General features: G+C 39.5%; 1 protein-coding gene across 4 annotated transcripts in view; it reads left to right on the top strand.

Annotated features, from left to right (window-relative positions):
- LOC124721237 (rho GTPase-activating protein 190) overlaps positions 1 to 27,751 on the top strand; it is a 301,992-nt gene that overhangs the window by 199,670 nt on the left and 74,571 nt on the right. For 2 of the 4 annotated variants that reach the window (XM_047246094.1, XM_047246096.1), the window contains 5 exons: positions 4,613 to 4,657; positions 4,758 to 4,870; positions 9,009 to 9,179; positions 9,255 to 9,381; positions 23,506 to 23,751. In XM_047246094.1, the coding sequence (XP_047102050.1) occupies positions 4,613 to 4,657; positions 4,758 to 4,870; positions 9,009 to 9,179; positions 9,255 to 9,381; positions 23,506 to 23,751 (702 nt within the window). The remainder of the gene's footprint in view (positions 1 to 4,612; positions 4,658 to 4,757; positions 4,871 to 9,008; positions 9,180 to 9,254; positions 9,382 to 23,505; positions 23,752 to 27,751) is intronic. The other 2 variants (XM_047246095.1, XM_047246097.1) reach the window with 1 other exon arrangement.

Consider the following 27,751-nt stretch of genomic DNA (forward strand, 5'->3'; position numbering starts at 1 on the left):
ATGTAACTCTGTCACTTTCCCCTTTTCTGTTGCAATCCTGACTGTGCATGGGGAGAACAATTATTGGTAAACCTCTGTGTGAGCTCGAATATTTCTGATCTTGTCTTCATTCTCTCTTTGTGAAATGTACATGGGAGGAGGCAATAGATTGATTGACTTTACTAAGAAAGTATGCTCACGAAATTTTAAAAGTAAACTCAGTCAAGATGTACAACATCTCTCTTGTAGCGTCTGCCTCTGGAGCTGGTTGATTATTTCTGTGATGCTTTCAAACTTATTGAAAGAACTTATGAAGAAATGCTCTGATGTTTTTGATTTCTGTTTCCTCTATGAGTCCTTTCTGGTACAGCTGATAGAAGCAATATCAGTTGAACAAGGGTTTTGAAGGCTACCTCCATCATGAGTGGTCCACACTTCCTGACAATTCTCCCAATTAATCTCAGTATGGCATCTTTATTTTCTACAATTAGCTTTACGTGGCCACTTATCATTAAATTGCTCCATACACATATTCTCAGTTATTTAGTGGATGTGACTGCTTCCAGTGGCTGTTTGGCAATTATGTAATAGAACAATAATGAGTCTTTCCATCTGTCTATGTTACATTTGTTTCTGTTTAGGGTCGACTGCCTCTACTTCCAACAAATGTTGTTCCCCTGCAGGTATTCGTGCATTTTGCAACAATTTCATAACATTGTAACTTCCCTATATATGACAGTGTTTATTGTGCACAGTAATGGTTTTATAACACTTCCATGGTGTACATCTGAAGTAACTTTTATGCCTGAAAATTTCTCGCTATTCACAATGTATAATTTAGTTTTTAACTGTACGATTAAGAAATAAATTATTCAGCAACTTCATGTGCTACAATATGTCATTTCTATGTTTTATCAAAGCAGTGGAACACAACCGACAAAAACAATTTTATCGACCATCTTCCAGAAGTCAATGAACACAGCATCTACCCTGGGTACTGGTACATGCTGCCTTCTGGATCTTATGAAAAAACAGACCCATCTGGGTTTCAAATTATCCATGTTGATTCCTACAAAGGAGATTTTTGGTCTCTAAAAATAAAATGTTCAAATACACTAGTGTAAAATGTGCTCCAAAGTTTTACAATGGAATGATGTCAGTGTTATAAGCCAACAGTTATGTGTGTCCATTTGACAACCCTTCTTGAAAATGGGAATGACCAGTGCATTTTTCCAATTACATGGAATGATTTGTACCTCCAGTCACCTACACTAGATGGTTACTGGAAGGGGCCTAGTTTCTTTCATACATTCTATTTAGAATTGTATAGTTATCCTACTGTGCCTATTCACTTTTCCTCTGTTAAGTGACTTTCTGTCCTGAGGTATCTGTCATTTTGGCACTTGTGCGACAGTTTAAAGAAAGAATCTCAGTATGATCTTTTTTGGTAAAACAATTTTGGAAAAAACAACTTAATATTTTTACATTCTCTCTGTAATCCTCTATTTTGATGTCATTGTAGTCATTGAGTGTGTGGACAAATAACTTCAATCCATTTACTGATTTGACATAAGACTACATTTTCTTAGGTTTTTTGACAGATCACTAGATAAGAGTTTTACTGCCAAATCCATTGTATGCTTCGTGTGTGGCTTTCCTTAGACTAATTTTGGCTTTTGGCTTTTTTAGCTTTTGTTTGTCAACGAGACCTTGGCTATGTTTAAAACTGCAGTGAAGCTTGCTTTGCTTTCAGAGCAGCTTTCTTACACTGAACAGGATAGAGACACAGATTTGTGGGGAGTGGAGTGAACTGGTGGTATACTGAAAGCCAAAAGAAACTTTTAACACTTTATTGACACTCAGTAGCCCAACACACAAAAACAACATTAGCTGAGCAGTCACACAGTGCTCTACCAAGGTAATTGATACTTTTAAAAAGATTATAAAATCCAATTAAATGTCATTATGTAATATTTGACATCCTTAACTACTGAAATTCGAATTAGGCACAAGACCCTTTAAAAATTTCTCAACAGATACAAATATGAAGGCTTTCTATGTCAGTGTAAAGGCATTAATATTTACTAATAATATCGGTTACAACCTCTTGTGTTCAAAATTTCCAAGTTTTTAAAATTACAGAATTTTTTAGCTTTTAAAGTTACAAAAAAAAATTAAACATACAGATGATAATTTGAGGAAAATTAGTCAAATAGAATAATTTCGTAAAGAAACAGTAGTTACAGTCTGACAGGTTTTCACTGTGAACCAGTTTACAACAAACAATTTCTTATAGTTAGCCACCACTTTAATCGGTAAGTTCCCAAAATTCCTCATGCCACCTCTTTGTGGCCCCAACAGCAACATGGTACTTCTAGCAATATGCTGCAAGATAGAAGTCAGCTCGCAGTACGACAGAATGCCATCAGATGGAAAGTTGTGCAAATGACTGCAGTAGTTTCTTGAAAAACCTCTTTCTGAGAGTCTTTAATCAATGGCTTTCCTCACTATCCCATCATGCTTCTCACATAAACAAATTCATAACAGATTTCTACCATGCTTTTCGAACTTGACCACTTCCTTTGATTGGACTTAAGCCTGGAACAGAACCTGGGACCCTCCATCCAAAGTAGTTGACAGCCACTTCCCAACATCTTCTTTAATGGGGTCACTCAATCAATGGTCCTTTCTTGATGCACCACGTGCCGTCATCTGCACATGTTTGAAACTCTCTGTCATCTCATCTGCCTCACCTGCATGCCCACCCACACCCCTTGCTCATTATGTGAGCAGCTGCACTCACCATTAGTGACTAAAGGCCATTCTCTAACCAAACAGACTGACCTCTCTCCATGTTGAAGTCTTAATCCAGCAATTATATTCCACACTCCACAGTGAGTGTCTTTGGAAGAATGTTGTTGGAGATGCCTCAGATACGATAAAAAATATAATTGACCATATAACACGGTTATATGACAAACCATAGCATGTCTTTACCATCCCTCTCAACTTGGCTCAACACTTGTCTAATTATGTATTGTACAGTATTCATGAACTTTGACCGGTTATACTCAACATTTTCAGCCTCAGAGATGAATATTTGATGTTGACTGCTCAGGTAATCTGATACTCATTTCTTGCCACACCCATAGTCAGTAAGGCTATAACACCATGTGATCGCTAATACCTTGCTCTACACTAACAGCATCAAAGAGATCAAGCATCTTTGTAACCAGGAAATCTAAGGTGTTACTCTCAAGTGCCTATGCCCTGATTAACTGCGCAAGGTAATTTTTTGGCAAGATGTTCAGAACAATTTCACATGATATCCTGCCCCTACCACTTGCTGTAATCACTTAAGTCTACCAGTGTGCAGCTGGTAAGCTGAAATTGACCCTTCTGCTGTAACGTGCCCAGGAAATTTGCACACAACCTTCTCTAGTTTTTTTCTGGAAATGTTCTACCACTACTACTCCTGAAGCATTGGGCCTGTAAAAGCATCTGATTACTGTCATTGCTCCATCTTTAACACATGACTTCACACTAATCATTTCACATTCAGAATCTGTGCTAACCTCGGTGGATGTTATAGCATTATTTACAGCTACAAAAATACCTCTACCACTGGTTTCCAGCCAATCTTTGCAATACATATTCCAGTAGCAATTTAGAATTGATTGCTGTTAACATGTGGTTTCAGCCAGCTTTATGTCCCTAGTACTAACATTGTTATCCCTTATAAGTGAGACTAATTTGTGACTTTCCCATACACACTCCCTTGGTTAACCAGTACTATATTCACATTCTCTTTCTCCAGTTTGTCATGACAAATACACCTTTCTGTAATTATCGGGGCTGCTGTTCTTTCATCCCTAAATCAACATTTATCTGGGTAGTGGAGGGATTTCTCTATTCTAAAAAAATCCTCCTTTGCACACCACACTTTCTCTGCTTCTTTAGTATAGCTACTTCCTTTGTATAGTGCACCCTGGACCTATTGAAAGTGGTGCTACAATTATCCACCCAGCAGTGAGCAATTTATTAAATATTACTAGAGGTCCACACCAGATCTCTTTGAAGGAATTTAATTGACTGGTATTTATTATGCCATTCACTATCATTGACCCTAAGACACGAAGTTGTGCATCATGTACTAAGTGAGTAAGGCTGTAGATTCATTTTTTTATTCATGTAGCACAGGGTATAGGAGTAGTTATTTGGCTGCAGTGAAGTGTAAGATGTAGATCATGCCTCCTAAGTAAATATGATGCACTAGAGAGAAATTTATCCAATAGGGATTAGTAATCATGTAATTATAGCTGTGTTTCAGGTCACATATGTACAGTTAATGGTTTTCAGTAACTGAACTGTTTGCTATGAATATTAAGTTTATGTTTCAACTGTTGCAGTAATTTATTGCTTTGAGTCTATGCTGAGCTTCCAAATTGTATATCTTTGTTTTGTTTTTAGGCTTAACCTGCTATTAATTTTAAGAACACTCAGTGGTATCCTTTCATTCATCAGAGGTCTTCTTTCGTCCCGCTTTATTTGATAGAGATCACTTTTGTTTATGTTACTTGTCATGGTTATTATGTTGCCTACAGCTAGTTTATCAAATGTTTTTTCTTCATAGCTGACATAAGTGATTCACGGGACTCTCTGGTGACACGTGATTCAGGTAGTTGAGATTACTTGATAGCTACATTTTCTGTGTATTTATTCAAATTGTATGCAGTGTCAGAAGTGACTAATGTATCTCATACTTGCCTGTGATACAGATAGAGAAGACGGTGTTTGGATGTCAAGTTACCAACAACACGCCTTCACCACTGGCAGGCGGCATATGCCAGTGACCAAGACAAGGCCTAAAGGAAGCAGTCAAACACTAAAGGTAAGAGAAATAGTTTGTGAATTGGAACTAAAGCCTTTTCATCCAAGTAGTTTCAGTTCTGTTTAGCTTGCATATATGTTGAAATATTCTTGTATTAATAGAGTATTGTTCACATTATAATTAAGTACTCAGGTCCTTTTTTCCATTTTCATGGACTGTATTCATAATTTTCAGTAAAATACGGCATATTTTAAGATTGTACTCAGCTTCCAGCTTACTCAGTTCCTGCGTGCATCTGGTTTTAAATCACAATGTTAGTTGTCAGCTTCCTTCCTGCATCTCCCTCTCAATCTAGATGCTTTGCAACCCTTTTGTTCCTATGCTGTGATATTTCTTTTGCAGACCCTGTAATTTTTCTCCTAATCAAAGATTTCACTAACTTGTGTACCTATGATCTGCTGAAGGTGAGAGGTTGTTTGGTTAGTAATTAATATGTTCCATGGAACATAATAGTTATCTATCCCTATAATATGGTATGAGTCAGTGCACAAGTATAACTCTCTTTCTTAGTTATAACTATGGTGACATACTGACCTTTTACATGCAGGTCTTTACAGTAATCTTAAACTCTCTCTCTCTCTCTCTCTCTCTCTCTCTCTCTCTCTCTCTCTCTCTCTCTCTCTCTCTCTCTCCCCCCCTCTCCCCCCCCCCTCCCTCCCCCTCTCTCTCTCCCCCCCCCCTCCCTCCCCTCCCCTCCCCTCCCCTCCCTCACACTCACTCACATTCTCTCTCTCTCTCTCTCTCTCTCTCTCTCTCTCTCTCTCTCTCTCTCTCTCTCTCTCACACACACACACACAAACACACACACACGGCAGGGAATGTCAAGAAGATATCATTTTAGTTTGTATTTGAAGTATTTTTATTACGTATTAGATTCTTCACATTGCCGGTTAAGTAGTACAAGATTTTTATGCTTGAATATCACACTTCTTTTTGAGTAACACTTGGCTTGGGTCATGGAGAGTGTAAATAATTTCTCCTTCTAAATTTTACTTATAATTGTTACTGTTGTTTCTGAACAGCAATTATTAACAATAAATTGCATAAAGGAGCAAATGTACTCTGCGCTGTTGTCAGGATGTCCATTTGTGTAAAGAACTGTGTACAATCTGCCGGGTAGTTTCACTGTGTACAAGAGTTTCCAGAGAGGATACTGCATATTATCTTTATTATCATCATCTGTGCAACAAATAATTTCTACGTCAATGATGAGTAACTCCAGAATATAATGCCATAGGACATTGATGACTGAAAACAGGAAAAGTAAGTCGACTTTCTGAAGTTTCACCTCCAAAACCTGCTATTATCCACAGTGCAACATTTGTGGAGCTTAGAAGTTTAAGGTGATCCACATTTGATTTAAAGTTCAGTATTTTTTTCATTGTAAATACCCAATAATTTAGAATATTCTGTTTGGTTACTGAATTTCCCTCGTAAATTATTTCAAACAATGTAGTCAGCGTTGTGCAGAGAATTTCATGTTTTGTGTTTTATCTAATTTGTGAGGTGGTCAGTTTGCAAAGAAGCTGTTAATAATTTTAAAAAAAGTTTATTTACCCTTTCAGGTGTTGATATTTCAGTAGGCTTGTGTAATACTTTCATCTTTAGAAAAGAGAACCACTTCAGCTACTCGGATATATAACGGCAAATCATGTAGTTCACAAAGCTCCAACATAGTTGATTCATTCTTCTTCACAATAAAACATAAAGTTGGGATAAAGTGGAACTTAACTGTGTAAATTCACTTGACATGAATTCCACTGGTGAAATGCTCACCTGAATTGTATTCATAATCTTTTTGTTCCTATCTGTTGCAGTTGATACTTTCTTTTACTTAAGGTCTTTTAGTTCAGCTACCGTTTCTGAATGGTTGCAAGCTCTCATGATTTTTGTGGCATATCTTGAGAAGATTGCATTTGTTATATGTTGTACAGATTTCTCTCTTCAGTTGGAAGTGACTCATGGTCTCCATCGGCCCTTGTCTTTTATTGCACATTGAGTGTGTTAGCAAATATGTGTGTTGATTCTGAAACCTTGCATGACACTTTCTTTGAATTTGGACAATAGTTCACAAGGTATATTACTAGAAGGTTTGACTCTTAAAATCATAACTTCAATTTGTAAACTACATCAGTACATGATACACTGCATTGCCTCATACCATAGAAGAGATGCGAGAGGTGTAGCAGAAATTATTTGATGTGAAGTTTTCCATGCCCTCACAATATTTTCTTTTGTGTCAAAGATTTTCTTGGTGTTCATTGATGACATTTCACTAATATAATTCATATTATCTTGCAAATAGAGTTTAACTCACTAACATTTTGTGAAAAAGAATTATCTCTAACTTTCTTGCCATTTTTTCTTTATTAATTTATACATCTAAGCACTTTCACAAGTTCACAATTACTTGCTTCTCATCAAACATTTGATAGAAATGTCTATTTCTAGAGGCATGTTACTGATGTGGCTATATCATATATCTATTAGGTATGCTGCCATTCGGTACACCAAGTTAACTTTTTTCTCCATTATCTTTCTCAGTTTAATTATAAATGAAAAGCACAGAGTTTAGCTTCATGATTTGATAATGATAGTTCCAGGTATCCGTGTAATGTGTAGTTATATACAGGAGCATACAGGCGATAGATTTCCACTCACTTGGTTATGTCCAGTGGAGACTTGGCTCAAATTGTACAAGCTCTGATCAAAAAGTAACAGGAATTTTTTAATTTTGCGGGCTTTATACATCAGATTTTAATTTTTTTTCTTCTTCTTGGTACACATGTTCCTTCTGACTTCTGTTTTCATTTTCAGCTGTTTTGAATATGTGAAAATGTTATACTTCTTTTTAAGTTTTCGGTGAATTTATACTTTTGAAAAAGATGGATCAAAAAATTTGCATTAAATTTTGTTTGAAAAAATGGAATAAAGTGCAGCAATGAATTCGAAATGCTGACTATGGCTTTTGATGAATCTACTATGAGTAAGACAAGAATTTGTGAGTGTTATAAATGTTTCAAAGGGGGTCGTGAAGATGTTGAATGCAACAACCACCCTGGACGCACTAGCACATCAGTTACTGACTACATTGTGGAAGAACTAAAAAAAATTGATCTGGAAAGTCGCTGAATCACCATCAGAGTGGTTGCTGATGATGTTGGCATATCCCTTGGCTCATGCCAAGCAATTTCTTCAGACTTTTGGGCATGAAATTTTTTAATGTCAACCTAAAACAACGTCAGGAATTGCTGAATGATGTTGACAAAGACCCAGAACTTCTAAAGGAGGTTATAACAGGTGATGAAACAGGTATATAGATATGATGTCGAAACCAAGGCCCAGTTGTCCCAATGGAAACTGCCTAAAGAAGCAAGACCGAAAAAAAAATTGACAAGTTTGATCACATTTGACAACTCTTCTCATTGTTTCCTCCTTTGATTGCAGTGGGATAGTGCATCATGAACTGCTCCCTTATCATCATCCAGTCAATAAGGAATATTAATGGAATTCATGCACTGTTTGCATAAAGCAAATTGCAGAAAACAGCAGAATTGTGGCAGAACCACTTATGGAAATTGCATCACGATAATGCTCCCACTTACACTTCAATGCTTGTTCGTGATTTTTTGCAAAAAAAAAAAAAACCGCTGTTATACCTCAATCACTGTATTTGCCAGATGTGCCCCCAGTGACATATTTCTATTCCCAAGGCTGAAAAGAGCCATGAAAGCACATCATTTTGCCACCATTGATAAGGTAAAAACATAATCGCTGACAGACCTGAACATTATAACTAAAAATTAGTTCCGTAAGTGCTTCCAAGATTGGAAAAAGCACTGGCACAAGTCTATTGTGTCTGAGGAGGGGATTACTTCAAAGGGGACAAAGTAGATGCTGATGAGTAAATAAAAATTCTTTAAGAAAAACAAGAATTCCCATTACTTTTCAATCACACTTTGTATATCACTGCCTGAAAAAGGCAAGTATCCAGGTTCAAGTGTGCTCCCTCCCTCCCTCCTTCCCTCCACACCTCCCTCTCTCTCTCTCTCTCTCTCTCTCTCTCTCTCTCTCTTTGTGTGTGTGTGTGTCATAAGTAGATAACTTTAAACTTACCTTTTTTAAAAATTCCTTTCAGCAACCAGGCAAACTGAATTTAAAGGATTTCTCGCTTGTAACAGATGCAATAGCTAGAATGAATGTTGCTGGCCGTGAAAGTACAGTGAACAAACTCACCAAACAGGCAGGTTTCGGACATGCGCCTTTGGCAACACCAGAAAATGTTGATTTGGGTTCTGAATATGCTCAAGTAAGTATTTCCATGCATAGAATTAGTGTGAATTATAAATTGCTTATTTTTCACTTTCATTTCTTTATATTTTAGGTCAAGGATGCTGTACCCGGCCTTTATTCTTCATATGATGGAGAGTATGCATATACTTTAGTGCAAGATGCTGTTGGAACCAACAATAAATCAAAACTGAGGCAGAGAAGAGAAAAGGGTCAACCCTGTGAGTACCATTTTGATAAAACTATCGATATTTGGCTCTTCTTGTAGTAAGTCATTAAAAAAACGACAGAATTACTTCTAACAAATGATGTGAAGGTAGCCTCATAATGTTAATATGCAGTTTTGAATAGATGCTCTGTACCTTCACATATACGGACAATGCAGTGCTTGAAAGGCAACAACAGTAGTCAGAGCAAACAATTATGCTTGCAGAATACAAAGAAATTGCCACAGGAATAATGTTGGCCGGTCATAGATGTGGTGGCCTCGTGTAAGAGAATGCCACTGGGCATGGGTTGAATGTCCATATGTGGCCCAGGAAACATAGAAGCCGCAGGGAAATATAACATGATAGTACGTCACCAGCAAAGATTGAATTAGAGATGTAACAGTGAGTTGAAGGAACTTCACATAGTTCAGGCATGGTGCCTGGACTTGGAGAATTTGCTCTGGCGCTGTCACATTTTAATACTTAGCTTTGCGTACCTTCTTTTAGTGAAACTTTCCAGATTCTATAAACAGGAGTAGTTTATTTCACAATATTTTGTTTGGATTAGCAGTACTACATTTATTTATATTTTCTTCACCGAGTTCCATTATTCGTTAACATATTTGATTAGCTATCAGTATGGTTAGTCAATTGAACAGACCTCTCCTGATATATTGTAATTCAGCTTATAGACCACTCGCTGGATGTGACAATTTTTTATAGTGCCAGGTGTGTGCGGTTGGTCATGGGTTAGTGGAAGTTAATTGTTGTTTGACTATGCAGCAACTGCGCACTACAAATTATTGGAAAAGGTCACCCTTCTCTTGAAATATCGGACCTACGCAGCCCAACATCAAACAGAAAGATAGAATGGCTTTGAGAATACCTTGCATTACTTGAACAATCACTATGCAAGCTAATTGCAGAACTGAGATCTGGAATGGACCCAGCAGATTAATGGTGCCTGGAAAAGATATTAGAAATCAGAATGAGAAGCTGTAGATCCTGGGGTTAAAGCAGTCATCCCAGTAGGCAGTTAGAGTGGTGCAACAGTGGCAGCAGATGGCGCACAGAAGTAAAGCAGCAGCAGCAGCAGATGGTGGTGTGAGGACATAGACGATGCTCTGCAGTGGAAGATATACATCAGCAGCAGCAACAATGAGAGGACTCAGACAAAGCTATGCCACCAGATGGCATGCAGCAGCAGTAGAATGAGCAACAAGAACACCTGGGGTGAGTGCAACAGCGTAAAAGGCATACCACATGACAAAGTGTTTCGTGTAATGGTACAGATGCACGAGAGTCACCCTGCCAGCAGTTTATTAGTTTCTCTGAAGCACTCAGATTAATATCAAAATCCTTCAATAGCACTAAGAATATTCAAAATTTTTTTCTTGACCACTGCAATATTGAGTTTGAGCTCATAAATCCAGAGGAGCACAACACACTCTCAAAATTTGTAAAAAAAAACTACATCCTGGTACAAAATTACATAAGAAAGGAATGTTAGATTACTTTGTGTGTCAAATGTTTGTGAGTTGGCAAGAATGTGGAGAAAGCATAGCTTAGTGGTAGATGTGATGCAGCATCACGATAGAGAAGCCATCCATTGTACCATGCAAGAGTCAGAATTGGAAAGCAGCCTTGTGCTCATATGGAAGATGAGCAGAGCGGTGTTCTTCCTAGGGATCTACAATGATATTGATTCCCCCCAGGTTCCTCTTAATTGCGTGGAAAAGGACAGATAGTGAGGTGCTCGTAATGTAACTTGACAGGACACAGAAGCATGTATACACCGTCGAAGTTCATGACATGTTTCAAGTGTAAATGAACTGTACACTATGTGAGAGACTGTGCAGAGTGTGCCTACCATGCACAGAAGAAGAGTAAAGTGCAGGGAAACTTAGCAAGGGGTTTAATATTCCCACCAGTGGCCATTATTGATAGCAGGTCAGAGGCATTGCAGTTAAGCACAATCAGGCACTGCCAGGGGTACCAATGCCTGGTCATATGGATGAACCTGGATGCAGCACATTGCTTGGTGAAGCTCTTTTGATTCTCGCCTAGCTGCTATTAGAAGTAGTCTTATGCCTTACTCAAAAAAATATTGACAGTTGACTACAAAACTATGACCGAGCTTGTAGAATTGGAATGTCAAGAAGGCACAGAGAATCGCATAAGATTCATTGTGGATAGTGGGGCATATATAAACCTAGTACGAAGTAGTAGCTTTAGGGATGGTGGAAGGCTAGCAGGAGGGGCTGGGGAATGTATAATCCGACTGATAGTATAAGAATTCGGGAATTGCTAATACAGTTACAAAGGCAGAAGGAACTATAGTCCACTGATTGCAAACGAGAAGCATAATGTGAGACATTGCTTCCACATAATCAGGGAAGATGTGGACCTTTCATTTGATGGGCTAGTGAGCAGAAACTTCTTTAAGGAAAATGGAGTGCTAATTAATTGGCCCTCAAAAGAGTGTGGATCCATAGGGAATGGGTCAAAATGAAGACAGAGTAAGAATGTGATCTCCACAAAGTGTAGATAAAGAAATGATATGGCTGTTTCGAAACAGGCTTTGATGCAAAGCGAAACACCCATAGAAAGTAGTAGCAACAGAAAGCAAACCATCTAACTATGACAGAACAGACAACCAGAATTGCCGGAGAGAAGTTAGAGACACAAGCAAAGCAAAAGAAGACTGACGGTAGGGCCTTAGGTTAAGAGGAGAGGTGAATAGAATGAGAGAGGCATTTATACTGAAACAGAAGAACATCAAGGGCATGTACCTACTTGAGCCATTGGTAAAAATGCAGCCGAGAGAGTGCGTAATGAGTGTACTGAACACTACAAATTAGAGTGTGTCAATAGAACTCCCACAGTTGATAACTGAAGGAGTGTTGAAGCAGGGCTTATTCAGAATGAGCGACCTAAATTAAAACAAGTCACAATTGAAAGCACAAATAAGTATGCTGAAAGAAAAATCTGTGTTTTCATTTAAACACAAAAAAGAAAGTAGCCATTACAGAACTATGCACCACATATAGCGATATTTTTCAGGGTGATTTGTTCATGGCCCTATAGAATGCCACAAGCACAAAAATAGGTACTGTAGAAATAGATACAAAAAATGTTGGATGTTGATATCATAGCGGATGAAACTTTCCATTGATAATGATTCCTAAAGAGATGGATGCCAGTCAAAAACAAAAATAGTGTATGGTTGCTGACTGTAGGCAACTTAATGAAATCTTCCAGAATTCAATTTACCCATTACTGAGGATAGAAGAAATGCTTGACAGTCTAGGAAGAGCAAAATACTTCTCAATCCTTGATTTAACAAAAGGCTATTTGCAGGTCTTATTAGACCAAGAGTTGTTGTTGTTGTGGTCTTCAGTCCTGAGACTGGTTTGATGCAGCTCTCCATGCTACTCTATCCTGTGCAAGCTTTTTCATCTCCCAGTACCTACTGCAACCTACATCCTTCTGAATCTGTTTAGTGTATTCATCTCTTGGTCTCCCTCTACGATTTTTACCCTCCACGCTGCCCTCCAATACTAAATTGGTGATCCCTTGATGCCTCAGAACATGTCCTACCAACCGATCCCTTCTTCTGGTCAAGTTGTGCCACAAACTTCTCTTCTCCCCAATCCTATTCAATACTTCCTCATTAGTTATGTGATCTACCCATCTAATCTTCAGCATTCTTCTGTAGCACCACATTTCGAAAGCTTCTATTCTCTTCTTGTCCAAACTATTTATCGTCCATGTTTCACTTCCATACATGGCTACACTCCATACAAATACTTTCAGAAATGACTTCCTGACACTTAAATCAATACTGGATGTTAACAAATTTCTCTTCTTCAGAAACGCTTTCCTTGCCATTGCCAGCCTACATTTTATATCCTCTCTACTTCGACCATCATCAGTTATTTTGCTTCCCAAATAGCAAAACTCCTTTACTACTTTAAGTGCCTCATTTCCTAATCTAATTCCCTCAGCATCACCCGACTTAATTAGACTACATTCCATTATCCTTGTTTTGCTTTTGTTGATGTTCATCTTATATCCTCCTTTCAAGACACTGTCCATTCCATTCAACTGCTCTTCCAAGTCCTTTGCTGTCTCTGACAGAATTACAATGTCATCGGCGAACCTCAAAGTTTTTATTTCTTCTCCATGGGTTTTAATACCTACTCCAAATTTTTCTTTTGTTTCCTTTACTGCTTGCTCAATATACAGATTGAACAACATCGGGGAGAGGCTACAACCCTGTCTTACTCCCTTCCCAACCACTGCTTCCCTTTCATACCCCTCGACTCTTATAACTGCCATCTGGTTTCTGTACAAATTGTAAATAGCCTTTCGCTCCCTGTATTTTACCCCTGCCACCTTTAGAATTTGAAAGAGAGTATTCCAGTCAACATTGTCAAAAGCTTTCTCTAAGTCTACAAATGCTAGAAACGTAGGTTTGCCTTTCCTTAATCTTTCTTCTAAGATAAGTCGTAAGGTCAGTATTGCCTCACGTGTTCCAGTGTTTCTACGGAATCCAAACTGATCTTCCCCGAGGTTGGCTTCTACTAGTTTTTCCATTCGTCTGTAAAGAATTCGTGTTAGTATTTTGCAGCTGTGACTTATTAAGCTGATAGTTCGGTAATTTTCACATCTGTCAGCACCTGCTTTCTTTGGAATTGGAATTATTATATTCTTCCTGAAGTCTGAGGGTATTTCGCCTGTTTCATACATCTTGCTCACCAGATGGTAGAGTTTTGTCAGGACTGGCTCTCCCACGGCCGTCAGTAGTTCCAATGGAATATTGTCTACTCCGGGGGCCTTGTTTCGACTCAGGTCTTTCAGTGCTCTGTCAAACTCTTCACGCAGTATCATATCTCCCATTTCATCTTCATCTACATCCTCTTCCATTTCCATAATATTGTCCTCAAGTACATCGCCCTTGTATAGACCCTCTATATACTCCTTCCACCTTTCTGCTTTCCCTTCTTTGCTTAGAACTGGGTTTCCATCTGAGCTCTTGATATTCATACAAGTCGTTCTCTTATCTCCAAAGGTCTCTTTAATTTTCCTGTAGGCGGTATCTATCTTACCCCTAGTGAGATAGGCCTCTACATCCTTACATTTGTCCTCTAGCCATCCCTGCTTAGCCATTTTGCACTTCCTGTCGATCTCATTTTTGAGACGTTTGTATTCCTTTTTGCCTGTTTCACTTACTGCATTTTTATATTTTCTCCTTTCATCAATTAAATTCAGTATTTCTTCTGTTACCCAAGGATTTCTACTAGCCCTCGTCTTTTTACCTACTTGATCCTCTGCTGCCTTCACTACTTCATCCCTCAAAGCTACCCATTCTTCTTCTACTGTATTTCTTTCCCCCATTCCTGTCAATTGCTCCCTTATGCTCTCCCTGAATCTCTGTACAACCTCTGGTTCTTTTAGTTTATCCAGGTCCCATCTCCTTAAATTCCCACCTTTTTGCAGTTTCTTCAGTTTTAATCTACAGGTCATAACCAATAGATTGTGGTCAGAGTCCACATCTGCCCCTGGAAATGTCTTACAATTTAAAACCTGGTTCCTAAATCTCTGTCTTACCATTATATAATCTATCTGATACCTTTTAGTATCTCCAGGGTTCTTCCATGTATTCAACCTTCTTTCATGATTCTTAAACCAAGTGTTAGTTATGATTATGTTGTGCTCTGTGCAAAATTCTACAAGGCGGCTTCCTCTTTCATTTCTGTCCCCCAATCCATATTCACCTACTATGTTTCCTTCTCTCCCTTTTCCTACACTCGAATTCCAGTCACCCATGACTATTAAATTTTCGTCTACCTTCACAATCTGAATAATTTCTTTTATTTCATCATACATTTCTTCAATTTCTTCGTCATCTGCAGAGCTAGTTGGCATATAAACTTGTACTACTGTAGTAGGTGTGGGCTTCGTATCTATCTTGGCCACAATAATGCGTTCACTATGCTGTTTGTAGTAGCTTACCCGCATTCCTATTTTCCTATTCATTATTAAACCTACTCCTGCATTACCCCTATTTGATTTTGTGTTTATAACCCTGTAGTCACCTGACCAGAAGTCTTGTTCCTCCTGCCATCGAACTTCACTAATTCCCACTATATCTAACTTCAACCTATCCATTTCCCTTTTTAAATTTTCTAACCTACCTGCCCGATTAAGGGATCTGACATTCCACGCTCCGATCCGTAGAACGCCAGTTTTCTTTCTCCTGATAACGACATCCTCTTGAGTAGTCCCCGCCCGGAGATCCGAATAGGGGACTATTTTACCTCCGGAATATTTTACCCAAGAGGACGCCATCATCATTTAATCATACAGTAAAGCTGCATGCCCTCGGGAAAAATTACGGCTGTAGTTTCCCCTTGCTTTCAGCCGTTCGCAGTACCAGCACAGCAAGGCCGTTTTGGTTATTGTTACAAGGCCAGATCAGTCAATCATCCAGACTGTTGCCCTTGCAACTACTGAAAAGGCTGCTGCCCCTCTTCAGGAACCACACGTTTGTCTGTCCTCTCAACAGATACCCCTCCGTTGTGGTTGTACCTACGGTACGGCTATCTGTATCGCTGAGGCACGCAAGCCTCCCCACCAACGGCAAGGTCCATGGTTCATGGGGGGGAGACCAAGAGTATCAAGAAAATATGTCTTTTAGTTTGCTGTATGGGCATTACAAATACAGGTGAATGCTCATGGCCCTTAAAACAGCTCCAAGTATGTTTCAGAAATTGATGACCTCTGTGTAGACATGGTTATAAACTGACAAATTTCTCATCTACTTGGATGACATAGTGATATTTGGCTTCTCCTTAGAGGAACATAATGTGTGACTAATGGAAGTGTTTAAAAGGCTTAGACTCCACTGTCTAAAGCTACAGGTTGACAAAAGTGAATTTTTGCGAAATGAAATGTGTTATTTGTGTGTTATCCTGTCAGCCAAGGGTTTGATGCCAGACCCACCGTAATCAGTGCAGATGCCAATCAGATTTCTATATGGGCAATCTTAAGTCAAGGAAAGATTGGAAACAACCTACCAGTCATATAAGCCTCAAGGACACTGAATGAAGCAAAAATAGGATACAGTATTTTTGAGAGGGAGATCTTAGCCATTTGTTAGGCAGTCATATTCTTTAGACCATACATCTTTGGCAGAAAGTTTGTGATATAAACCTGTAACGTGGGTAGCTAGTATTTCGCACAAGTTGTCCAGGTTAATGAGGAGTATGACTATCTGATAATGTATACAAGTGACAAATGAAATAAAGTGGCTGGCACAATCCTCCCCACCTCTCCCTGGTCTTGAAGGTCCTGCTTTTTTTAAAAAAAAAATAAAAAAAAAGGCGCTAACTTGTCACCTGTTGAGTCATGGTCTTTTCTCTTTGACAACAATATAGTAGCTTATATAATAATACAAACCAATGAAAAAGATAATAGAACTTTTAGAAAAGACTGCGAGTTGTGCGTTTCCTGTTTATAGTAACCGTGTTAATGTAGGTGAAATGAAGCCTTTCCTAGGGATATTATGAGAAGCAGTCAAATGAAAATAGAACACCTGCCACAATGAGACCATGGAATGGTTTCATCCAAAAATAACCACAGACATTTATCCCACTGGGAGACAAGACAATCAATTCCTATTTTGTACAATGTGGTTGGCCACTGGTGGATCCACAACTAAATCCACTCTTGCGTGTCCTCATCCAACTGAAACCAATGTCCGTACATGTCTTTCTTCTATTTACAATAGTGTTGCAAGCGATGGGCAACATGCAATCAAAGTCCTTTGCTGTATACAAGGTCCATGTAAGCAATTGATTTGGATCACACTGCTATCGTAGTGCTCTCCTAGTACTGTGCTAATACTGTGCGGCCAAGGCTGGAAGGAGCGGCGCTTATATTCTCTTCAGCGAGAGGGCACTCCTGTCGTGGTGCGGTCCTTGTCAGCGGGCTCTTGGCTGACCTCGTCTCACAGCCTTCTTTGCTCTTGCGGTCTTCATCTTCGTGCCATCAGTTGTTGATACACCGGAACATCCACAATCAGTGCACGGTCAAAATGCTCAGGAATACTGTTGGTTGTAATCATTTTGTTGCATGAAACTGCCCCCCCCCCCCCCCCCCCCCCCGCCCCACCACTGCCAGTTGGACAAAGGCCATACGTCAGCAATTTGTTTGTGAAACACTGCAACATCCCCTGTACAGCCTTGCTATTTTGCCATGTGATTTTCACATCTTCGGTGACCAGAAGGAAGAAGCGTGCACATCAGTTTCAATCAGACAAGTACATGCAAGAGTGGTTGCAGTTGTGGATCTTTCAGTGACCAGCTACATTTCACAAAACAGGAACTGGTCATCTCATCTCCCAGTGTGACAAATGTTGTAACACCTGTGGTGCTTACTTTTGAATGGAACCATTCCACAGTCCTGTTGAGGTGGGTGTTTGGTTTTCTTTTGACTGCCCTTTTATTTCTTATTGGTATATCTGAATCTAATCATGAAAATGTATGAAACTCATGGGCTATCAATGGAACAGGATGTAATGTTTTCAAAGCTATAATGAATTAAAACAGGTTTTAATTCATTTTAGCTGCTATGAGATTTGATGACATGAAGACGTGAGAAGCCTGAAAGGGTTTGACTATCAAGCTCTTATTTTGTATGTGTTTGATAAGTTTACAGAAAACTGTGAAGCCTCTTATATTTACTCCAAATATGCAACTGTATATGAAATGTTAGTGCCTTTCAGATGACATTGTTTCTGTCAATACTGAAATCAAAGCCTGGACAATACAGTTTGCAAATTGTGTTCTTATGCATTGCAAAGACTCATTACTTATTGTCAGCTTTCCTACATTCAGGCAAAGGACAGATATCATCGAGAAATAATTCACAATCACTCCCCACAAAAAGCATTCTAAGGTTGATAGAACGTATTTTTCAGAGAAACAGGAACATTACTGGTGACAATAGATTCTTTGAAACAATGTGGGCTTACTTATGTCAGAATAGTGCAAAAAAATAAGTAAGTAAAGAAATAAATGAGCAATCCCTGGAGAGTTTCAGCCACAGAAATCCGTATGATTTGACTCATCATTGTTTGAATTCATTAATGGTATCTTATTTACCAAAAAGGAATAACAGTTGTTCTAGTATCATTGATGCACCACACACCAGAGGTTAATTCATAATCTCCCAAACCTGAAATAATCAAATATTATAATTTAACTAAAGGCGTTGTGGATGCACTTGATTAGGAAAGTGCAAATTATTCATTGCTGAGAAGATCGAGGCATTGGCCAACAATGGTATTTGGAGCATTGTTGAACATATTTACAGTAGACAGTTTCATTATGTAGAAAACATCAAATGAGAAAAGCAAGATGATGCACTGAGATTTTATAAAACAACTCAACATGGCATTGATCAAAGCAAATATGAAAAAGAGTAAAATAAATTCCAAAAATTATCCTAGGAACTTGAAGTTCTTTTGCAAAAAAATTAAAACTGATAGCATGGTTGGCAGATCTGCACCGCAAGCCCAAGCTAGACCAAGTCAGCCAGAAAAGTCAAAGATGTCACAATGCCACTTATGTTCACACCTGAAATACACAAAAACTACCGAAAAATGTTTTAAATGTCAAAAATATTGAAAAAAGTATGTCTTCACTGTGGTCAATGAAAATAAGTGCTCAGTTGAGTCAGTCATGTACCTACTGTAATTTTTTGGTTTTTTAAATTTGGAGTCATTTTCTTCTTTATAGTTTATGTAGCTAATCATTATTTGATCACAAATCATGTTCCTGAACACTGTGAAAGTAAATTTTCTTTGTTTTTTTAAGTTAATTTTAAAATGTTTATTTAAGAAGGCAGCGTTAATGTAGAAGCATTAGTTGTTGGTTTGATAATGTTTTCTCTCATAATAAAGATTGATTTTTCATAAATAAAAGCCATCGATTCCTTAATAGTAGTTTAGAGGAACAGAAGTAAATAGGCTTCAGGTGGTTTTCGTTTTTCGGGTCAAAAACTACCCCACAAAATTACTAACATCAGTCTAAATGGCGAGTGCAGTTAAAGGTTAAACAAGAATCTGTGAACACCAATGAGTAATAATGAACGGCTGTTTATTTCCCCAATGGATGAATGCATAACCACACCTGTCACGAAGGTAAGCCCACAGATACTGTGCTCCGAGGCACAAGAAAGTTAAAATTTCTAGGTAAATGTTGGGGATATGCTGCTCATATTGTGATGTAGTCTGAGCATATAATGTGAACAAGAACGACATGCCAAACTTAAAGATGGAAATTGCCTGCTGCGTAGTAAATAATGAAAGAAAAAACTATCAACTGGAACTGCCAATACAGCATGTGGTTAGGCAGTTAGATGCCCTAACAGCTGTGTTGCGTAAGCTTGATGAACTGAAAATTGAAGTTGAATTTCAGGAGAGAAGTGCCTTCAGCAACTTCTTGATAAATCATTTCTCTTTCTAGAGTTACTTGGGCTCTGCTATAGTATTTATAGTGATTATATGTTGTCATTGTAGGTACTGTAAGTGTTGTAAGGACTGTTCTTAACTTGTGTTCAAGACAAGAGGTGACAATTGCTACGGAAAAATGTGTGTTACAAACACTATTGTGAATCAGTGCCCAGATAAGACTATAGTGTGTTAGATATTTGAGAGGCCTGGAAAATTCACAGCCTCTAAGTATTGTAACTAAAATGAGTAAACATTAAAAGCAAAATTGTAATTATGGTGGAAAGTGTCCCTTTATTGTAAAGTAAATGTGTATCTCTTCCAGGTAATAGAATTGTAATCATGGTGGGAAGTTTCCACATATTGTAAAGTAAGTAAATGTGTATCTCTTCCAGGAAAGGGTTTGTAATCAGAGTAGTGTTTATTATTGTAAACCAGTTATGTATTTCTTTCAGATAACCAAATAAAATTTGTGCAACAATATGTAGTAATTGAGGACAGCACCTAGAAATTTTTCTCCATGGCGGGAGGGGGAGATGTCGCATACATGGACAATGCAGTGCCTAAAAGGCAATGACAGTAGCCAGAGCAAACAATCACCTTTGCAGAATACAAAGAAAACACAAGAGGAAGGACGTTAGCCAAATGTAGATATTACTCCATGTGGTAAAGTGCCATTGGGCATTGGCTAGATGTGCATACGTAGGCTAGGAAGCACTGCACCCACAACAGAATATAAAGTAATGGTGCGTTGCCGGCGAGGGTTCAGTTAGTAATGGAACAGTGAATCAGAGGGACCCCGTTTTTGTCAGGCCTGGGCCTGGACTTGTATTTCACTCAGATAAGTAGTAAAGTTTATTGTTCAAGTTTTGCCTCCTAAATTTGTTCATATTTCATTTACTGAGTTCCATAATTCTTCAAAATATTTGATTAGCCAACAGCACAGTTAGCCAATTATATGGACCACTGCTCTCTGGATGCAACAGTACTTTTATCCAAAATTGGACTAGGGAAACCCACAGGCCTCCTAACAAGAAACATCATAAAATTTTGAAAGGTAAGGACACAAAACATTAAAGTAATTGTTGTTAAATATGACATTGTACAGTTACCCACAACTACTACAACAAATTTTCAAAAAGTAAGGCCTGCAGCTCAAATGTTTACATAAATCCACAAGAAGTCATAATGTCTCACACTGTTCTAGGAGTCATTTAAAAAATGCTGGGCATGGATGTCAAGTACCCTGCCTTGCTTCATCAGGTATGTTTCATTAGTCTGATTAAAGAAGTAGGCTTGTTCGTATGTTAACAAATGCTGCACTCTGCCTGTGAAATTATTTGTATCAGTGGTGCTCTGGCACATATTCTGTGGAGAGTGAAGTGAAGCAAAGTTATATAGAGCACATGTTTTTGATGCCTCAAACATAATTGACTAGCCCATTAGTCAGAAGTTACAAATTCTATTGTAGCAACATGTTAATGGTAGCGATGTTGGGGAGATGAGTGCACATTGTGATGGCAACCAGCACCAGTCCCAACAAGCACCACAACCCACAGTGATATGAAGAAGTATTTGTAAGTAGTTTTGTGAAGTATTTATGAAGATTCAAGATTGCAAAGACATCCACAGCAACAGCTGCCCAAACACTGATACATTATAACTTTGTACACCTTTGGTTACAACAATTTTATCAAGACAGGCAGTGGAGTGTTGATTGAAAGTGATCTTTTTGATGAGTTTCACATCAGTTTATGATGAGGTAATTTGTTTGAAAAACTGTGGAAGTAAAGCTGTGTCCCAGAGTGGATTGACTAGTTTCTTCCTGAACAATCACAAGGTATGGTGGATTTACATGTCAGTAGGGTATCATAGACATTCCCAACTGCCATATCGCACAGACACTTTCAAGATCTGTTTGATTCAATACTACTAGCAACTTGCCCAGGTTCGCACAGGTAGCATTTAGTATCTATGTCCAGATGATTTGTCTGGTGTAGTGGTAATAAATTATATATACAAACCCTCCTCATGAATCAGTCTGTCTATTTGTGGAAACTATCAAAATCCCTTCAGTAGTTCCTGAGATTAGGCTTCTCATACAGACAGAAAAATGTGTTGGGGACTTTAATTTAGTAATATTTATAGATAGTGTATGGAGGCTCTTACTTCACCAAAGTATGAATAAGTTTGCAAATGGTACCCACCCATTAGGACAATAACTTAATGCATTAAATGTATTTACAGTTGTAAATAAGGAGAACCATCAGCTGTAGAGTGGAATGATGACAATGAAAATTTGTGCTGGACCGGGAATCGAACCCAGATTTCCCGCTTATCGCGAGCGGTCGCCTTACCATTTGACTATCCATGTGTGACTCATGGCCATAAATTGTCAACCATGTGTCTATGACCTGTACTCGTACATCCATTATGTATATTCCTGCACACGTCAGATGTTGTACTTGAAAGTCGTTTGCCTGGTATCGGCAGAGAAATACGATACTGCAATGCCTGTGTTATTCTGATTACAATGCAAAGTTCCTTTGGACGTGTATGTGTGTCCAAAGGAACAGCTGATGGTTGTCCTTATTCGCAATTGTGAATACATTTAATGTATTTCATAACAGCTGTAGTGACCGCAGTGCCTCTTCCTTTGGACATGCATACATGTTCAAAGGAACTTTGCATCATAATCAGAATAACACAGGCATTGCAGTACCATATAACTTAATGCTCTGTTCGAGTCTACCCCTAACTACATGGTGTCACTGCAATTTGAAGTGATTGTGACTGCACAGAGCATTCTCAGTCTATGAGTTAATGAGCCTGTTTCTCAAGTGTCTGTAATGGTATCAAGTAATAGTTCAAGAGTATCACAACACTTTCTTCAATGTGAAGATTTAAAGCCATCAAACTTATTCTAAATTATCACTTTGTGATATATTCTTTGGAATGGTTGTTTCCATGTTACTGGCCTCTAAGTATTCACTATATGCAACTGTTTCTAGTGAATATTATGTAGCTGGGATACCCACTTGCAGCTTATAGATATGGCACATTTTATCACTATCTTCTTCATGACAAAGCACTTTTTCAACTTTTTATATGTACTCAGAGTCTTTCGCGATGGCGTGTCTGAATAGGATCTTCACAGTTTTCAAGCCTTGTCAATTTGAATAAAATTCTCGATTTTTGTTTATATATACCAGTGGAAATCCATGCCAGCCCCAGTAGCCAGTGATTTTTACTCCTGATGACGATGTGGGAGATGGGCATCGAAAGCTCAAGAATTTTATTCAAACTGACGTGTCTTCAAAACTGAGAAGCTTTTATTCAATTTTTTTATTGTTTCAGAACCTTGATTTTGCATTTGCTGGCAATCCCAGCTACCACATATCATTACTCCACCTTGACTGTGCATGTAAACTGACTGGTGCGGTTAGTATTGCGTGAATATTATGACTCATTGTTGCTCTACATTATTATTTGGATACTAGTGGTCAGGCTGGGAGAACTTTGATAGTTGATTATAGATGAGTCATTTCTCTTTGCATGCTATAATGATGGATCGCGTGATATAAATTTCATGTGTGATGTGCAATTTTCTCTTCCAGCATATTCTGATTCTGACAGTGACTGGAGTTCTCTTGAACGGAGGCAGAGAGCAGCAGATGCCTACTGCAAAGTAAATCGAAAGCCTACTCCACATAAAAGGATGCGAAAGAAACGTACAGCCATCCCTGTTCCAACACCTAGAGTGCCATCTTCTCAACCATCAGTAACTGCTGAAAATCTTAATATAGCAAACTACCAATTGAAAGATGAACAGTCACGCTGTGCATGTGATTCCAGTGAAAAAGGTAGGTTCATAACACCTTAAAATATTCTGATGCCAATCATACTGGTTGTTGTAATTCTATTTCCTTGCATTTCCACTTTTAAATATTATGTATTCTATACCAAAATATACAGTAAGTGCTGCTTATATTCTCAATATCAGTATTCATTTATTTATATTGTCTATTAAATATTTGTCAGAAGTTTTGTCATACATCAGTCTTCTTCAGAATATTTCCTTAGTGAAAACTGATGAAATGTTAGGAGTGATATGGATTACTGCAAATATCAGTGTCCTCACAAAACATAAAAGAAAAATCTAAAAATTGTAAATTACTGGGACTGTAATTATGCTGATACCAGCTTAAAATGCTGGCATGGGATCTCATACTTCTCAACCTAAAAAATTCTTCTTTGGGAGCTCATTAGGATTACCTTCTCATACACAGTTATGTGTATGAATATTATGACATCTTCAGGGTTCATATTCATGGTGAAGGCAAGGCAGAGCAGCCACTTGTAATTTTATTGTTGTATTATTTTAATGCAAAAATTATAATATTTGGGAATTTCTGTAGGTTGCCGGACAATCTCAGCACTAACCAATCAGGAAATTATTGTCCCATGTTAGTTGCAGTCATTTTTATAGGTCAAAATTCTGATTTTTCTTTATCTGTCTTATGTATTGTGTTTGCAACTCGCTTAACACTTACAGAATTATGCGCATACACACTATCTGATCAAAAGTATCTGGGCACCTATTAGTGGACATTAATATGGGGTGTTTCTACACTTAACCATTGACAGCTTGAACTCTGTAGCCCCACATCCAGTGAGCTGTCTGAATAACTGGGGGAATGGCAGCTCATTCTTTCTCAAGAGTCAAAACTGGAAAAGGTAGTGATCTTGAACACTGGGGTCTGAAATGAATGACATTCTAACTGTTCCCAAAGTCATTCCATTGAGTTCAAGCCGGGACTCTGGGCAGCCCATTCCATTTCAGGAATGTTATTGTTCACTAACTGTTGCCTCACAGATGGTGCTTTACAACAGGGTCCGTTGTCATGCTGATAACAGTCTTTGTCACGGAATTGTACAGAGTGCACACAGCTGTAAAATGTGTTCATATCCTTCTGCATTTAATATTTTCTTAAGCGCAACAAGGGACCACACCATAACCACGAAAAGCACATCCTGCGGGCTTTCAAATAACTACACACCTACAGACTCTGAGTTGCGATATTAAAAGTTTTGGCTGGTTTTGTTGCCTAGCGGCTGGGATACGTAGTTGCCGCATTACAGGCCAAATGCTGCAGAGTCTTCAGTACACTATAAGAATACGCACATGAATCGAATGGTCAAAGGTTTCTATCGCTCGGCAATTGCGAATTATGAAAGTAGCATATAAATTTATGAATGAAAGATTGCAATTTAATAAAATCTGCAGGTACTATCTTAACGACTTTAAATGATAAGTACGATAAAAGTACTTTTGAGAATGCAGTATATTTCTGCAAAACACTTATTGGTGTGAGTGGTCCAGCAATTAAATAAAATATAAGTTGAGTAACAGGGAAACAATAGATTCCTACTGCACATAATTAGTTATGAACAACAACAAAGCTCACAAGATATTCACTTCTAAACACACACTACGTCTTCACTGTAGAAACCTCGGAAATCTCACAAGTGCATAAGTCTGCACTACGAAATATTTCTAACGCATAAACCGCTCCACACTCTCCAAGCCCCTCCCGCAACTGCGCGTCCATCGCGCTGTCGCGTCCAGCACCTCCCGTCCTGTCCCTCGTGCCACACTCTCCCGAACTGCCCCTGTCCTCTCTCATCCTACCAGCAACCTGTTATAATGTCAAGTAAAACAAATATATTTCTAGGATGACACAATACATGTAAGTCACAGAGCAAGTAAAGAAGGTAAGACGAGTGTACACTGTAACAGTGAAATCTGCACTGAGTCCAAGTCTAGCGGCCGCTGGCTGGCTGGCTGCTCAGGTGACGCGGCTGCTGCATGGCTGGCAGACAGTGCCGCATGTAGAGGACTCGCGTAACTGCGCAACGACACTTTGAAAGATCGGTGAGTCACAACACTTTTCCCCCCTTTGAATTTTTTGCACTGGTCTTGATGGAGGTGGCCTGTAGATTGCTAACATCCGAAGGTGTTGTTTGACTGGCCGTAAAGTCTCGAGGAGGAGGCTTCCCACAGACGGAAGTGTCCCCGATGATAACAGGTCGAGATGACAGGAGACGTAGGGGTCGAATCTGCTGGGGCCCCGTGCACCAATCTGCCTGTGGCAGCAAGTCCGGTTGTTATAACAGGAGACATGGGCGATGTGTCGGCGTCCGTAGGAGAAGGAGGCGAGTAGAGTTGCTCCGACAGATGATGGTCATCCGGTTCCTGCATGGGCAGGTCTCCTGGTGGTGTTTGTTCTTGTGCTGGCACTGAGACAATGGTGAGAGGGCTCTGTTGTGAGTAATGGGAGGTGCCAAGATCCCGAGCGTCAGGTAGAGCCGAAGGTGGTGTAGCAGCATTCGGAACAGGCGTTGCCGGCACACGAGGCCGAAGCTGGTCCGAATGATGCACTGCAACACCCGTGTCCATCTGGATTTCATACAGGCGTCGGCCACGGTGTCGTAAGATGCAGCCAGGACTCCATTTTGGCCGTCTGACATATCCTCGTACCCATACAAGGTCGCCAGCGGTGAACCGGCCAAGCGAAGGCACCCGCTGCCATGAGGTGGTAGGCTGCAGAAGATGAAGTAGCGTGCGGGGCTGTTGGCCATGTAAGAGCTCAGCTGGGCTGTGGTCGCCCATGCGGGTGAAACGGTAAGAAGCCAGAAATTGGAGAAGTGCATCATCAGCATCAGAAGAAGTCAGGAGTTTCCTCATCTGAGCCTTAAATGTGCGGACCAGTCGTTCAGCCTCACCATTTGACTGTGGATGGAACGGAGGAGCCGTGACATGCATGATGCCGTGACGGGCACAAAAATCCACAAAATCGGAAGTGGCAAATTGCAGACCATTATCAGTAACAACAGTAGAGGGAAGCCTTCCAAAGAGAAAATGCGAACTAGATCATTGGTGGTTGCCGCGGTGCTAGGCGACGTGCAACGCACAATGAAAGGAAAGTTAGAGTAGGCGTCAATTACGAGGAGCCAATAAGTACCTAAAAAAGGTCCCGCAAAGTCAGCATGAATGCGCTCCCAGGGCTTCTCAGGCGAAGGCCACGGTGACAAAGATGACTTCGGGGCAGCGGCCTGTGACGCACAAGGGCCGCAGGCAGCGACCATGTGTGCTATTTCAGAGTCGATGCCAGGCCAGTACACAAGACGGCGCGCCAGAGATTTTGTGCGACACACACCCCAGTGCCCTTGGTGAAGGAGGCGCAAGACCGAAGCACGCAAAGATGCAGGTACCACAGCACGCGGCGAAGCACTGTCAGTGGAGAGGAGGATAACACCATCCCTAGCCGTGAGGCGGTAGCGCAAAGCGTAGTAGTTCCGCAACGGATCAGAAGTCTTAGCAGACGGGCGATCTGGCCAACCCTTCTGAATACAGCGTAAAACCCTGGAGAGGGTAGGGTCAGAACCCGTAGCAACCGCCAACCTCTCCCCCAGTGATGGGGAACCCGTCCACAACCCGCTGCTCAGCAACATCCAGGTGGAAACACAGAAGTTCGTCCCTATCGAATGCCTGATCAGGACCCATGGGAAGGCGAGACAGAGCATCAGCATTTGCATGTTGAGCCGTTGGCCGGAAATGAATCTCATAATTGAAACGAGACAAGTAAAGAGCCCAACGCTGGAGGCAGTGTGCAGCCTTGTCGGGAAGTGACGTTGATGGATGAAACAAGGAAACAAGTGGTTTGTGATCCGTAACAAGATGAATCAAATTTTGAGCCATAGAGAAAAACACCAAACTTTTGAAGAGCATAAATAATGGCCAAAGCTTCTCTCTCAATTTGAGAATACTTTTGTTGGGCATCCGTGAGCGTTTTGGAGGCA

Source organism: Schistocerca piceifrons, chromosome X, assembly GCF_021461385.2.
Source record: "Schistocerca piceifrons isolate TAMUIC-IGC-003096 chromosome X, iqSchPice1.1, whole genome shotgun sequence".
In the NCBI taxonomy this organism is placed as follows: Eukaryota; Metazoa; Arthropoda; class Insecta; order Orthoptera; family Acrididae; genus Schistocerca; species Schistocerca piceifrons.